At 38.7% G+C, this 16022-nt stretch overlaps 1 protein-coding gene across 2 annotated transcripts in view; it reads right to left on the bottom strand.

Moving 5' to 3' along the window:
* The window catches only part of TAF4B (TATA-box binding protein associated factor 4b), a 157040-nt gene that overhangs the window by 107121 nt on the left and 33897 nt on the right, over positions 1-16022 (bottom strand). For both annotated transcript variants that reach the window (XM_030926197.1, XM_010380747.2), the window contains exons 2-5: positions 15384-15529; positions 13078-13185; positions 6007-6168; positions 5778-5900 (exon numbers count right to left, since the gene is read on the bottom strand). In XM_030926197.1, coding sequence (XP_030782057.1) covers positions 5778-5900; positions 6007-6168; positions 13078-13185; positions 15384-15529 — 539 coding nt within the window. The remainder of the gene's footprint in view (positions 1-5777; positions 5901-6006; positions 6169-13077; positions 13186-15383; positions 15530-16022) is intronic.

The raw sequence follows: 16022 nt of genomic DNA, 5'->3' as shown, positions 1-16022 counted from the left end.
GTTCTGAGTAGTGCTGCAATAAACATACAAGGGCGTATGTCTTTTTTATAGCATGATTTATTTTCCTTTGGATATATACCCAGTAATGGCATTGCTGGGTCAAATGGTAGTTCTATTTTTAGTTCTTTAAGAAATCTTCATTCAACAATGGCCAAATTAATTTACATTCCCACCAACAGCGTATAAGTGTTCGCTTTTCTCCACAGCCCCACCAGCATGTTTTTTCACTTCTTAATAACAGCCATTTTGACTAGCATGAGATGGTATCTCATTGTGATTCTGATTTGCATTTCTCTGATGATTAGTGATGATGAGCATCTTTTCATGTTTGTTGGCTGCTTGTATGTCTTCTTTTCAGAAGTGTCTGTTCATGTCCTTTACCCATTTTTTAATGGGGTTGTTTTTCTCTTGTTGATTTTTGTTTAAGTTCCTGATTTTTTCTGTATATTAGACCTTTGTCAGATACATAGTTCGCAAATATTTTCTTCCATTCTGTAGGTGGTCTGTTTACTATGTTGATAGTATCTTCTGTTGTGCAGAAGCTCTTAGTTTAGTTAGGTTCCACTTGTCATTTTTTGTTTTTGTTGCAACTTCTTTTGGAGAGTTAGCCACAAATCCTTTGCCAAGGCCAATGTCAGAAAGGGTACTTCCTGGGTTTTCTTCTAGGACTTTTACAATTTGAGGTCATACATTTAAATCTTTAATCCATCTCAAGTTAATTTTTATATATGGTGAAAAGTAGGGGTCCAGTTTCATTCTTCTGCACATAGATAACCAGTTATCCCAGCACCATCTGAAGAATCAGTCCTTTCCCCACTACTTTTTTTTTTTAGATGGAGTCTCACTGTGTCACCTAGGCTGTAGTGCAGTGGCATGATCTTGGCCCACTGCAACCTCCCCCTCCTGGGTTCAGGCAATTTCCCTGCTTCGGCCTCCTGAGTAGCTGGGACTATAGGCATATGCCACCACACCCAGCTTATTTTTATATTTTTTTAGTAGAGATGGGGTTTCGCCATGTTGGCCATACTGGTCTCAACCTCCTGACCACAAGTGATCCACCTGCCTCAGCCTCCCAAAGTGCTGGGATTATAATAGGCATGAGTCACTGTGGCCAGGCCCCATTACTTATTTTTGTCAACACTGTCAAAGATTAGATAGTTGGAGGTGTGCAGCTTTATTTTTGGGTTCTCTATTCTGTTCAATTGGTCTATGTGTCTATTTTTGTATCAGTGCCATGCTGTTTGGGTCACTGTAGCCTTACAGTATAGTTTGAAGTCAGGTAATGTGACGCCACTTGGGTTTGTTCTTTTTGCTTAGGACTGTTTTGGCTATTCAGGCTCTTTTTCGGTCCTATATGAATTTTAAAATAGTTTTCTCTAAATCTGTGAAAAATGACATTTGTAGTTTGACAGGAATAACACTGAATCTGTAAATTGCTCTGGGCAGTATGGCTATTTTAATGATATCAATTCTTTCAATCCATAAGCATGAATTTTCAGCAGTGTTTTGTATTTCTCCTTGTAGAGATCTTTCACCTCCTTGGTTAGCTATATTCCCAGGTACTTCATTTTTGTGTGTGTGGCTATTGTAAATGGGACTGTGCTCTTGATTTGGCTCTTAGCTAGAACGTTTTTGGTGTATAGAAATGCTACTGATTTTTGAACACTGATTTTATACCCTGAAACTTTACTAAAGTCGTTTATCAGTTCTAGAAGCCTTTTGGCAGAGTCTTCAGGATTTTCTAGGCATAGAATCATATCATCAGTGAAGACAGAGTTCTACTCCTTTTTTTCCTATTTGGAGGCCTTTTATTTCTTTCTCTTGCCTGACTGCTCTGGCTAGAACTTCCAGTATTATGTTAAATAGGAATGGTGAGACCTTGTCTTGTTCCAATTCTCAAGGGAAATGGTTCAAGCTTTTGCCCATTCAGTATGATATTGGCTATGGATCTGCAAGACTATTTTCAGAATGACACTGTAAATCCATAACAGCAGTTCCAAAGAACTGAGGAACCTTTACACAATGCTTACACTATTAAGCATTTCAGGAGTATGTGTGGTCTACATTATTTTCCATTAATACTAGTATCTTGGAGAGAAAGCCTTTTTCACTAAGCTAATATTTGCACAGATGGTGCAAAGGCAATAATGGGTTAAACTACTGGTAAGAAAGGCAATGGCAAAGTGCAACAGCCATCATCACATTCTACAGTGCTATGTGCTTGGAGGAAAAAAAAAAAAAAGAAGGCCAAGCACAGTGGCTCACACCTGTAATCCCAGTACTTTGGAGGGCCAAGGGTGCAGGATCACTTGAGGCCAGGAGTTGGGTGACTAGCCTGGGCAACACAGTGAGACCCTGTCACTACAAAAAAAATATTTTAAAATTAGCTGGGCATGATGGCACACACCTCTAGTCCTAGCTTTTGGAGGGTGAAGTGGAAGGAGCCCTTGAGCCCTAAGTTTGAGGCTGCAGTGAGCTAGCATCATGCCACTGCACTGCAGCCTGAGCAACAGAGCAAGACTCTTACTCTAAAAAATAAAAAATAAAAAAAAAAATAGAGCCAATTTCACTTTGAAACATCCTTGGATGAAGCAGTAAAAATTAACTTTACTAAATCTCAACTCTGCAGTAGAAACCTCTTTAATTGTGTATAACAAAATAGAAACCATACATAAAGCATTTCTGTTGCAGATCAAAGTAAGAGAATCTAGGAAAAGTACTGTAATTGAGTCGCTAGCTAAACTAGCCACTTTTTTCCATTTTTACTGAAAAGAATGGCAAAGCAATTGTAGTTATTCAGACTTGGGTATTTGTTAGATATTTTCTCAAGAACAAACTAAACCTCTAATAGTGAGGAAAACAATTGATAGTATTTGTTGCTAATGATAAAAATTAAAGCTCTCAAGACAAAATTACAATTTTGAAAAATGTATAACAACTATTCTGAGCTTGATAGCTTCCTGGTATAAGAATTTTCTAATAAGGTTGGTGAATTTAATGAGCATATTATTTTGATATCCTAAATAATAAATCTGGAAACATCTGAAAGATCTGCATAACTCAGTGAACCAGTATTTCTCCCAATGAACGATGAATGTCATTACAAAAATCATACGTGGCTAAAAGATCCATTCAGGGTGCAAGATAAACCAGTAGACTCTAAAGACTATCCACCATGATCTGGAGAAAAGCTATTTTAATAAGATAATCACTATTCCAACCACCTCTCTTCACAAGACCAGATATTCTCCAAATTCTTCCAAAAAAATAACATATCACAAAACAGACTAAATGCAGAAGAACATATGAGAATCCAGCTGTTTTCCATTAGGTCAGCCACTAAGGAGATTTGCAAAATTGGTACAGCAATGCCACTCTTCTCATTCAATTTTGTTGTTGTTTTGGAAACTCGGTTTTCACTTAAATGTTAGTTATGTTAACACTTAATGGGTTTACTGTTATTTTTTAATAAACAAGCTGGGCACGGTGGCTCACGTCTGTAATCCTAGCACTGCCAGGCCGAGGTGGGACGATTACTTGAGCTCAGGAGTTTGCGATCAGCCTGGGCAACATAGCAAGACCCTGTCTCTATAAAAAAATTTTTAAAATGAGCCAGGAGTGGTGGCACATGTCAGTGGTCCCAGTTACCTGGGAGGCTGAGGTGGTAGGATTGCTTGATCCCAGGAGGATCAGGACAGTAGGGAGCCTTGTTCATGCCACTGCACTCCAGCCTGGGTGACAGAGTAAGACCCTGCCTCAAAAAAAATTTTTTTAATAAAAAAATGTTAAACATTTTTCAGTTTTAATGTTAACCCCACAAAAACAAAATGCCTTGGGGAGTCCTCAAGTTTTCAGAATATAAAGGTATCCTGAAACCAAATTATTTTAGAACTGCTGTTTAGTCGTTCTAAAGTAAACAGATCTTAAAACTAGAGGCAATATTTGATTAATTCCTAACTGCTCCTATCTGTCCATAAAATTCACCCATGTTTAATATTTTATGGGATATGTGTTCCTTTCCATCATGTCTCTTCATCTAGAGTATTCCATTTCAGAGAAACAAGTCATCATATCCCCTTTCAAAACTAGCATACCTTGAAAAGGGAAGATCAAAAGCTCAATGTTTACTTTTAAAAAGACACCCAAAAGTTGAATTAAAAATTTGTTAGTATGACGTATTTTAGACATCCGAAATAAAAACATCTTCCCAAATGAAAAACTAACCATTTCAAGTGTGCTTTATTTCTAACATCTTACAGGCAGCGTTAAAAACAGTAGTAAAGAAGGTATTTTAATATTTATAAACTATGTTTGTTTATGCTGTATGATAATTGAAATATACACATTTTCTACTGGGGAAAAAAGGACAATTTTTATGTGAAAAATATAATTCTAATTATGTGGTGAGAGAAATCTGTATATTATAGTTGTTCAAAAAATCCAAATCCATTTGTCTGTTACGTCCTCAGCATGCCTTAAGCATATAATATGAAATATTTGCTAACTTCCACCTTCACTCTTTTTAGTGTACCTATATATTTTACCTGAAAGAGGACGTAAGAAACCAAAGGCATATAATTTGGTGGCTAAAAGACATAGCACCTTGGCACTCATAAAATATCAATGATCATCATGTTTAACATTCTCATCTGTAAGATGAGAATCTTATAGATAAGGAAAGTGAGGCCTAAGAGCATTAACTAATTTTTGTGGTCCCAAAGCTTCGTGTCTATCTGGACATATGAGAACTGAATTTCATTATCTATTGATAGCCTGGCTTTTTGGGATTTCAAAATTCTTTTCTTTCTTTTTTTTTTTTGGAGACAGAGTCTTGCTCTGCTGTCCAGGCTAGGGTGCAGTGGTGCAATCTCAGCTTACTGCAACCTCCGCATCCCAGGTTCAAGCGATTCTCCTGCCTCAGCCTCCCAAGTAGCTGGGATTACAGGCATGTGCCACCACACCTGGCTAATTTTTGTATTTTTAGTAGAGACAAGGTTTTACCATGTTAGCCAGGCTGGTCTCAAACACCTGACCTCAGGCGATCCACCTGCCTCGGTCTCCCAAAGTGCTGGGATTACAGGCATGAGCCACTGCACCCAGGCAAGATTTCATAATTCTAACAACAATTCCTATTGACTAAATAATGAACCTTCTCTCCGAGGCCCTCTGTATGGTAAGGGAGGCAAGACTGATGTACAGAAATAATATATATATCAAAATATCATGTTGCATATCTTAAACATAAACAATTTTTAAAAAGGTAAATTTTAAAAAGAAATATACAATAGGTTTATCTAGCCAAGATTAATAATCTTTACAAAGCTTTCAAGAAGCAAAAGACAAAATTTATCAAGAACTACATTTAAAATAAATCTCAGGCTGGGCTTGGTGGCTCATGCCTGTAATCCCAGCACTTTGGGAAGTCAGGGCGAGTGCGTCACTTGAAGCCAGGGAGTTTGAGACCAGCCTGGCCAACATGGCAAAACTCCATCTCTACTAGAAATACAAAAATTAGCAGAGTGTGGTGGTGCACACCTGTAATCCCAACTACTCGAGAAGGTGAGGCACGAGAATCGTTTGAACCCAGGAGGCAGAGGTTGCAGTGAGTCGAGATCACGCCACTGCACTCCAGCTTGGGCAACAGAGCAAGACTCTGTCTCAAAAAAATTAATTAATTAATTAATTAAAATAAATATCATTTAAAAATATGCATTTCCCAATTAAAACATGTTATATGGATTCCACCAGAACCTGCAGGATTTTATAGCACTACTTACCAAAAGTTGTTCCACCAACTTCTTCACATTTTGTCCCATTTCTGGGGACTGTGATCCACTACATGCTAGTTTTATTAACATTGCAAGGAAGTTCTTGCATTTCTTCACATTTTCTAGCATTGTCTAAATATGAAAATGTAAATATAAGCAAACACAAGTGTTAGTGAGCAAACAATTCAAAAAATCTTGCAAGGAACAAGATTTATATAAGGTGCAAGTAAGAGCTTACCGGAGAAAGATTAACCTGAACAGCTGCTGAGTTCTCTGCTTTAAGATTGGGCTCATTTGAAGGAGTGGATGATGCTCCCAAACTTGAAGGCTTCAGGGTAGTTACAGTATTCAGTGGCTTTCCGGGAGTAACTGTGACGACACTGGTTGGCACAGTCACAGACTGAAATTAAAGGTATTAAATATTTAGGCATGTATTACTATGACACATTAGTGGGTGCCTCATTTCACACTCATCAGACAAGTTAATTTTGACATCTGTGGTTTTATGTTATGCTCTACTAGTCTAAGGTAATATAACACAGTTCTAGGAACTCTTGAGTCTGGCAGACCTGGGTTTCATTCTCACCACATCTATCTACTATTTCATTACCACCTACCAAGTGTTGACTGCAGGCAAGTTACTTAATCCTGCTAATCCTGATTACTCTCTGCAAAAACAGGGATAGCAATGGTACCTGCTGTCCTAAGATTTTTTGTGAAAAACAGTGCTAAAGCAAATAAGTCCTCAAAAAATATTATTAACACTCCAAGAAGTATTTGAAAGTCTATGACAACATAGAATACTCTGCTTTTTCTTAAGAACAGAGCAGAGCAATCTACTTATTATCTAACATTCAGATAAACTGCTTTTATGTAGACTATTAAAGTAAGCATGAAGAATATTATAAAATGTGGTATCTTCACACTGAAAAGAATTTCAGTTGTTTCCTCTACCTTCTATCAAAATGAGGTGTGACTCTAGCACCACCTACAGGACAAAAACCTCATACAAGAAATCACAAGTCAGGTAGTAATTTAGAAAATCACATTGAGATAAAGCAACAATCTTATTTTAAAGACAAACACTAAAAGTTAAGAATATAATAAAAGTTTGGGGATCAGGAATAAGGAATAGTATTTACATACAATTCACACAGAAAACTGAACAATGCACCATCATTTAATTTAAATGTCTATGTTCTACAAGCATGCAACACAAAAAAGTCAAGTTGCTATCACCTTCAAGAAAACTTCCTTCTATAATAGACAAGATAGGTGAATTTGAATGTACGACAAAATCTCCCACATTAGAGAGACTGGAACATATATTAGACAAGAATGTTCTGAGGCTAAAAAATGGGAAGGAGGACAAGTGCAGTGGCTCACACTTACAACACCAGCACTTTGGAAGGCTGGGCCAGGAGGATTGCCTGAGGACAGGAGTTTGAGACCAGTCTGGGCAACATAACAAGACCCTGTCTCCAGAAAAAAAATTTCTTTACAAACAGGAAGAACATTTAAAATGCTGAGAATTGACAGGAGAGGGGTGGGGACACACGGTAGCCCTAAGGTGGGTTTGGGGTATATGGGCCTTCATTTTACTATTATTTTTTTCAACAGCAAACATATTACATATGTGTTCATATTACATGTAGTCTTGTTTGCAAGTATATTTCATATTAATGCATAATAAAAATATTAAATACCATATACTAACACATTTGAAACAAAACCAAAAGGGTTTCTGGAAAAACATGAAGTGACAAAATTAGCACAAAACACAGAAACTAGAGTAGACAAATTAAAGATATTGAAATGATAACCAAAAAGACCTCCCTCCCTCAAGTCTCCAGGCTCAGATACTTTCCATGTGATTTTTCCACACTTTTGCCTAACTCCTGTCTTAGACAACATGTTCCAGAAAAACAGAATAAGGAAAGCTGTTCAGTTCATTTTATGACAAAGGCTGTAACATATTTCAATACTGAATAAGGATAATAGAAGAAAAGTAAACTAAAAGCTCACCTGGCAAAAACTTTAATAAGATTTTTAAATTACTGATTAATGATGAGGACTAGAACTAACAATGAAGTTTTTAACAAAAGAGAAAAAATTAAAAATTACACCTTAGTACAATTTTGTTAAATATAGATAGAGCCTCAAAGGCAACATTCAAAAGGAAGTCTCCCTCCTTTTCATATCCTTAGTCCTGCTCTCCAGAGACAATGACCTCGCAGTTTCTTCTGAATTCTTGTGGAGATTTTCTAATAAATTTTTAGTTTTATGTACAGTAAATAAGCCTCTTTCTTTAGTCTGTCTTATAATCAGTCATTAACTCTCTCCATAATTAAGAAAGTGTAATCTGGAATTTTAGCTGGCAGTTATGATCACCTCTGAGAACTGACAGGACAGGTTCCATGGGGGCATGCGTACTGTCCCCCTCCCTCAGGAAGCAAGCTAAAGTTCAACTGAAATGTGAGTTTAGGAAAAACATCCTATCATTTGTAAGAAGAGGGGACATTTATGGAATTCTTTTTATCCTGTCTCCGATAAAAAAAATCTGTCCTTCATAACACTCTCTAGTATAGCTACTACTTGTATCTCACCACACGGGTCCCCAACCCCCGTGCCGCGGGCGGGTATGGGTCTGTGGCCTGTTAAGAACAGGGACACACAGAGGCAAGTGAGCATTATTGCCTGAGCTTTGCCTCCTGTCAGATCAGCGGCGCCATTAGAATCTCATAGCAGCATGAACCCTCTCATGAACTGCACATGCAGGGGATTTAAGCTGCACTCTCCTCGTGAGAATATAATGCCTGATGATCTTGATAGACGCAACCCAGAAGACACGGTGAAGGTCCCAGAAGAATCGCCCACACGCCTGCCCACTGGGAGGAGGGGTGGACCCTCGGGAAGATCAGCCCTTTGCAAGGCGGAGGAGCCTGGCCTCTCCTGTTCCTGTGTGGTGACCCCGAGATTCAATTTGTGAGATAGGGGCCTGTTAATGGGAACCCCTCTGGCTTTGCTGAGATTTTTTTTTCCTTTTTTGCCTAATAAATGCCATTTCTCCTCACCCTTCAAAGTGTTTTCCTTTTGTTTTGTTTTGTTTTGTTTGAGCCGCAGTGTCGCTCTGTCACCCAGGCTGAAGTGCAGTGGTGCGATCTCAGCTCACTGCAATCTCCAACTCCCTGGTTCAAACGATTCTCCTGCCTCAGCCTCCTCAACAGCTGGGATCACAGGCGCCCACCACCACACCCAGCTCATTTTTGAATTCTTAGTAGAGACAGGGTTTCACCATGATGGCCAAGTTGGTCTCGAACTCCTGATCTCAGGTGATCCACCCGCCTAGGCCTCCCAAAGTGCTGGGATTACAGGTGTGACCCACCGTGCCCAACCCAAAGTGTCTTAAACTCAATCACAACTCTGCCTTTGACTCAATAGACCAGCCAATAGTAACTTCAATGCTTTGCAAGGTTGCACTGACTGACAGGCATGTTTTGAGGACAGGAGGAAAACGGACTGAAGTATATGTGAAATAAACGTGTGAAAATCAATTCTACACAGAGCCAATAAAATGAGTTGTATGGAAATTGAGAAGATGAAATAGCATTTTAAGGAGGGTCATTTTCTGTACCTGTCTGAAAGAGCAATCACTTTAGGTATGTTCATATTTAATTAGAAATACTATTCATTTGCACATTAGATTCCAACCTAACAATGGGCCAAACTACATCTTCATCAAATACAACATAAAAGTGAACACAAGATTTCTAACTAGTCCTTGTGTTACATTTATTAGACTAAGCCTAATAGGAAAATACTTCCAAAATTTCTTAACACACACATTCGCCTTTACAGTCTGACAATCAAGTACAAGGAGTTGTAGCTTCTCTCATTTTTAAGTTCTAGCTCCTTATTTCCATGTCTAAAACTGAGACGCTTATCCCTTAAAGTGGACAGATATCATTAACTTCATTCTTTACTAATTTCCACTGCTCTAGGCTACCACTAAGGAGTAGCCCAACTTAAAATATGCATCAACCTAAATTAGGAAAAATAAATGGTCCACACAAAAATATCAATGACAGATTAGCATGAGCATTTTAAGATACCTACGGACATGAGGAAACACACAAATTTCAATTATTTCTAGTGACAAAGTCACAGGTATGTACTAACACAATGTAATACTCCATGGTTCCGTAGTTTGAAGCCTACATTCATAGCTGAAAGAAATTCTAAGTTTTAGTTAAAGCTTAGTAAAGATTTTCCCCCTCATCTGAATTCACAGACTCCAGGTTGTCTCTTTTATAAAAACTACTAATATAGGCTGGGTGCAATGGCTGATACTTATAATCCCAGCATTTTGCAAGGCAGAGGCAGGAGGATTTGCTTGAGCCCCAGTAGTTCAAGAACAGCCTGGGCAACAGAGTAAGACCTCATCTCTATGTTTCAAATAAAGTAATTTTTTTAAAAAACTACAAATATAATTAGTGTTCACTGACTATGATTACTAAGTAAATGAACACAAGCTTTCACGTTCTAGAACTATTAAGACTATAACAAATATTTAGAGAGCACAGAAATAGAATTGTGGCTGCAGCTGGCAGGGGACAGATTAAAGTCCATGGATGTGGAGAATCCCTGATACACTCTAAGAAGTAATATCCAAGAAACACACTTTACCACTGGCTCCCAAAAAGGCCCTGGCTCCCAAAAGGGCCCTGAAGAAGTAGTGTAGTGGAGTTCCTTCAGTTATCCCAGCACAACATAATTTGTTCTCTGTGTCCTGAAGAGCCATAATGTACAAATGGCAATCTTAAGTATCTAAGATCATGTTGCTAAGTATGTTTTCTCTCTGCAATATATTTTTTTAATCTGTGGTGTCATTTATGTACTGAATCTTTAAGAACTATATCCAATGAAAAACTGATATACTCAAAGTACTGATAGTCTAAAGTGGTTAACTTCTTCATAAAACAGTATGATAGTAGCTATCAATAGGTCTAAATTTATATTATTTGGCTCAATAATCTCCTTAAGAATTTATCCTAAGAAAAAAAAATACAGTAAGTTTTGAGATAATCAGTATACAGGTCATTAAGAACAGTTTCCAGAGTCAGATAAAGGCTCAAATCCTCACTCTGCCACATACTAGCAGAAATCAGGCAAGCTTCTTAACCTTCATATAAAATGGAGATAACACTTTCTTATAGTATAGTCACAAGGATGAAACGAGATGATGAATGTAAGGCACCTAAAAAAGTGTCAAGCATGTTAAGTGCCAACAAATGGTATTAGTAGAAAAATACTATGTTTAAAATCAGATTCACTGCTCATCATTTCTGTTAGAGGAAAAGAATGTGAGCAGTATGGTTAAAGTTTGTAACACCAAAAGAGGGTCTGATCCAGTAGCATGGGATTCCACATAGCATGCTCCAAGAAGATGCATAGTCCCAGGACTATTGGATCCACTGGTTTTATCACATGTCTTGACTCAGAAACCAGGAGTCTAGTAAAATTTTAGAACAGCCTGCAAGAGGTACAGGTGAAGTACAAACATAGAGGCAATACTCTGTGAATATGGGATTCCATCCTCCAAGACTCAGCATACTAACTGAATCAAAAATTTCCATATGGTACTACGTCCCCAATAGGACAAACCCATAGATCAAGGAATCAAGGAGAAGCAGCATGAATGGCCCCACTTATCATCACTCACAACAAAGACTCACCGGAGGACATTTTGTTTCCCATTTCTGCCCACAGGAAACAAACACCTCCACCAGAGGACAAAGCAAGAGTTCCTACAGACACTAAAAACAGACACTGAGTTGGGTGTGGTGGCTCATGCCTGTAATCCCAGGACGTTGGGAGGCTGAGGTAGATGGATTACTCGGTCAGGAGTTCAAGACCAGCCTGGCCAACATGGTGAAACCCCGTCCCTACTAAAAATACAAAAAATCGACTGGGCATGGTGGCACATGCCTATAATCCCAGCTACTTGGGAGGCTGAGGCAGGAGAATCGCTGGAACCCAGGGGGTAGGGGTTGTAGTGAGCCAAGATCGCACCACTGTGCTCCAGCCTGGGCGATACAGCGAAACTCTGTCTTCAAAAATAAATAAAATAAAATAAACACTATGGCTGCACTCTGGTTCCTTATAACCATGATCCAGCAGGAAAGAGAAGAGTAATTATCTTCAGAAGGGTAATTGACTCCCATCATCTGGAGGAGGTAGGGTTGCTACTACACAATGGAGGCAAAAAGAAGTATGTGTGGCGAATCCATGTAATTCAGAAGATTCACTTAAATGCCTCCTTATATTTCCTTGCCCAATTGTAATGATAAATAGACAAGTGTAGCAACCTTGACCTCAAATGAAGATGGTTATTAAGACCACAGATCCCTCAGGGATGAGGGTCTGGTCATGTTATCACTTAAGTTAATGAAGACCAGTATAGCTGGTAGTTGAGGGTGAAAGGAATCTAGGAAGGGAGAGTGGAAGAGGGAAATAATTAATATCAGGTGCCACCAGAAACCAGCTGCAGCAGTGGGGACTGTAGATCATCGTATTAACCTCCTCTTTGTTTCCCCAAAGACGAAAACCATGAGAATCCCAGAACAGCTGATCTCCAACATGTATGAAGAAACAGATCCAAGTGATGCAAGGAGTAGCCTGTGATGAACCACGACAAGGAGTGATATGTACTGTCCTAACTTGCTGCTAGGAATGATATTAGACAGTCTCCACTTATCAGTTCCCTCAGGCTTCCCTCAGCTGCAGAGGATCACCTTGCCCAAAGGTAACTTTCCCAGGAAAGTCCACATCCAATGACTGAACAGAGAGTAGGAATTAAACCCAGCCAACCATGTTAGCCCACAGTGGGACAATGCTGACAGGCCATATATGCTCCAAAGTTCTCCACTAGGTTGGCTAAGGCTTTATTGGGCCTGCATCTAGTTCAAACTCTTACCTACTCTCCTTTCCTTCCATGGGTATTTATCCCTATATATCCCAAATTTTATCTCAGCACCTGCTTCCAGATACTGCAACACATGGCTATTAGGCAGATTTGTATTAATTTAATACACTGAAGTAAAACTGGTATTCCAAGAATATACACCATGCTTATCTTGTTTCCCATACCTCCAACAGTTCCCAGTTTGATAAGTGCCATAATGTATCACTGAATTGCTATCTTCAATGTCACATATTAACTTATATATCTAACAGGAAATAACTAAATGATTTTTTTTTTTTTTAAGTTAAGAGAATAACCAGTGCACGAATGGCCAGTACAACTTACTTGTACTGAGGAAGGCTTCGGAACAGTGGTTACCACAGTAGTTCCTATTTGTGCCAATTTTTTAACAGGTGTCACTGCCACTTTCTTGATTAATTGTGAGCTAGAGTTCTTGGCGGTGGAGGGGAGCAAGATAACACAAAGTCATTAGCGTTAGTAATTTGAAATCAGTACTATCATGAACATTAGAACACTTTATGACAGCAAATGTATTTGTTATGATTGGCATTATAACCTTATGTGTTTTATGCACATTCTGTACTACAAACCTAACTGAACTGATCAGCTGCCCAGATGACACTCATTTCATATTTCTAAGGTGGCAACTGATTCAATAAATAACCCATTTATCTGAAATTTCAAACTAAATAAATATTACAGTATTCAACATTAAAATATTAATCTTGACTCTTTAGTTCATACAGAAAAAATACAGATTCTTATGTAATATTTAATTATAAACAAAAACCTGCTAACCTCTATTCTCAACCCATAGTCATTAAACCAAACTACAAAGGGAAGGAGTAGCTATTATTGACAGATATGGTAACAGAGATAATGACTGTTTCAGGACCTAGAATCAAATTAGTAGGGCACAAAAATGAAAAAAAAACTGGCAGAGAATGATTATTACAACAAAAAACAATGCAATCTGTCATTACAATGAGCCTGAGTCATCAAGAAAAATGCTAAACTACATTCAGCATTTTTTATTTAAGTAAAATACCCATTAAAAATATATATATAATTTTTTTTTTTTTTTTGAGACAGAGTCTCACTCTGTCACCCAGGGGTACAGTGGTGTGATCTTGGCTCACTGCAAGCTGTGCTTCCTGGGTTCACGCCATTCTCCTGCCTCAGCCTCCCGAGTACCTGGGACTACAGGCACCCGCCACCATGCCAGGCTAAATACTTTGTATTTTTAGTAGAGACAGGGTTTCACCGTGTTAGCCAGGGTAGTCTCGATCTCCTGATCTCGTGATCCACCCACCTCGGCCTCCCAAAGTGCTGGGATTACAGGCATGAGCCACCGCGCCTGGCTTCATAAAAATGTTTTTAACGCTATCAAACAAGATAAGCTTCAGTTATCTAGAAAGATCACCATGAATGTAAAATAAGTCATTCTAACAATGCCAAGTTAATGAAATGCAACAGATATCTGTATTTCTTAAAGATAATTTCTATAAGATACAAATAAAAATGAATACTATAGGCCGGGTACGGTGACTCACACCTGTAATCCCAGCACTTTGGGAGTCCAAGGTGGGCAGATCACCTGAGGCCAGGAGTTCGAGACCAGCCTGACCAACATGGAGAAACCCCATCTCTACGAAAAATACAAAATTAGCCGGGTGTGGTAGCACATGCCTGTAATCCCAGCTACTCAGGAGGCTGAGGCAGGAGAATCGCTTGAACCTGGGAGGCGGAGGCTGCAGTGAGCCGAGATCGTGCCATTGCACTCCAACCTGGGTAACAAGAGCGAAACTGTCTCAAAAAAAAAAAAAATTACTATTTTATCAAAATTTAAAATTAAAGCAGAACTGGCTAAGCACAGTGGCTTACGCTTGTAATCTCAGCACTTCGAGGCTGAGGAAGGCAGATCACCTGAGGTCAGGAGTTCAAAACCAGCCTGGCTAGCATGGCAAAACCATGTCTCTACTGAAAACACAAAAATTAGTCAGGCGTGGTGGCAGGCACCTGTAATCCCAGCTACTAGGGAGGCAGAATTATTATATTCTTTCCATTTAAGATGCAAATAGGCCAGGTGCAGTGGCTCACATCTGTAATCCCAGCACTTTGGGAGGCCAAGGCAAGAGGATTGTCACGAGTCCAAGAGTTCAAGACCAGCCTGAGCAACAAAGTGACATGCTGTCTCTGCAAAAAGTAAAATTAGTCGGGCATAGTGGTATGCAGTTGTGGTCCCAGCTACATGGGAGCCTGAGGCAGGAGGATTACCTGAGCTCAGGAGCTTGAGGCTGCAGTGAACCAAGTGAGCCATGTTCACGCAACTATACTCCAGCCTGAGAGACAGAGTGAGACCCTGTCTCAAAAAAGATGGAAAGAACCCTCTGAACATTCCTCTGAGGACATAAAATCTGAATATGAAGACTGAATGTACTATTTTGGCAATTATCAGAGGACAAAACCAAAAATCTTTATTAAATTGACATATTCAAGGGAAGCTGACTTAAAAAGCTAAGCAGAATCATGTCTTACATTATTGTTTACTAGCAAACATATACACAACATTTATATGAAAATTACAGCTGAGAAACAAAGAAAGATGAAAAATATTTAAGGTATATTACCGGCACTGTACAGATTTTGACTGTTTGAGGATTCGCTGGTACTGCTGGCCTTGAGGTTATGTTACTTGTCGTCTCAGCTCTTGTTACAGCTTGCTGAGGAGATACCAACATCAACTGACCACTGTTACTTTTAATCAAAACGGTTCCTATATTTAAAAAAAGGAAAAAAAAAAAGTGACCTCTGAGCCAATAAATACAGCATAACCATCACATATTTTCTTCTCCCATTTCTTTCAACACTTTAAAATGATGTCTTCAGTACATAGTGAATTTCATGTCTGCTACTTATATACAAAGATGAACAAATGTAATTTACTCCAAGCTATTTAAAAATGTAAAATCTATGAATATAATGAGATGTTCCTGAAGAAAGCAAAACACTTTTCCTTCATGACATCAAAACTATCTATAAAGCTACAGTAATTAAGATGGTGTGGTTAACAGCATAAGACTGAATAAGCTGACCACTGGAATAGAATAGAGAACCCCCAAATCAACTCATGCAGATATGTCATATCACATTTTCCTAAAAGGCTCTGTAGATTCATGAGGAAAGGAGAGACTATTCAGTAAATGGGGCTGGTCAATTAGCTGGTCTATATGGAAAAGATAAAATTTGAGAAAGAAAAATATATATAA

The sequence above is a fragment of the Rhinopithecus roxellana genome, chromosome 21, assembly GCF_007565055.1.
Source record: "Rhinopithecus roxellana isolate Shanxi Qingling chromosome 21, ASM756505v1, whole genome shotgun sequence".
NCBI lineage: Eukaryota > Metazoa > Chordata > Mammalia > Primates > Cercopithecidae > Rhinopithecus > Rhinopithecus roxellana.
This window is presented reverse-complemented; position numbering and strand designations above follow the sequence as displayed.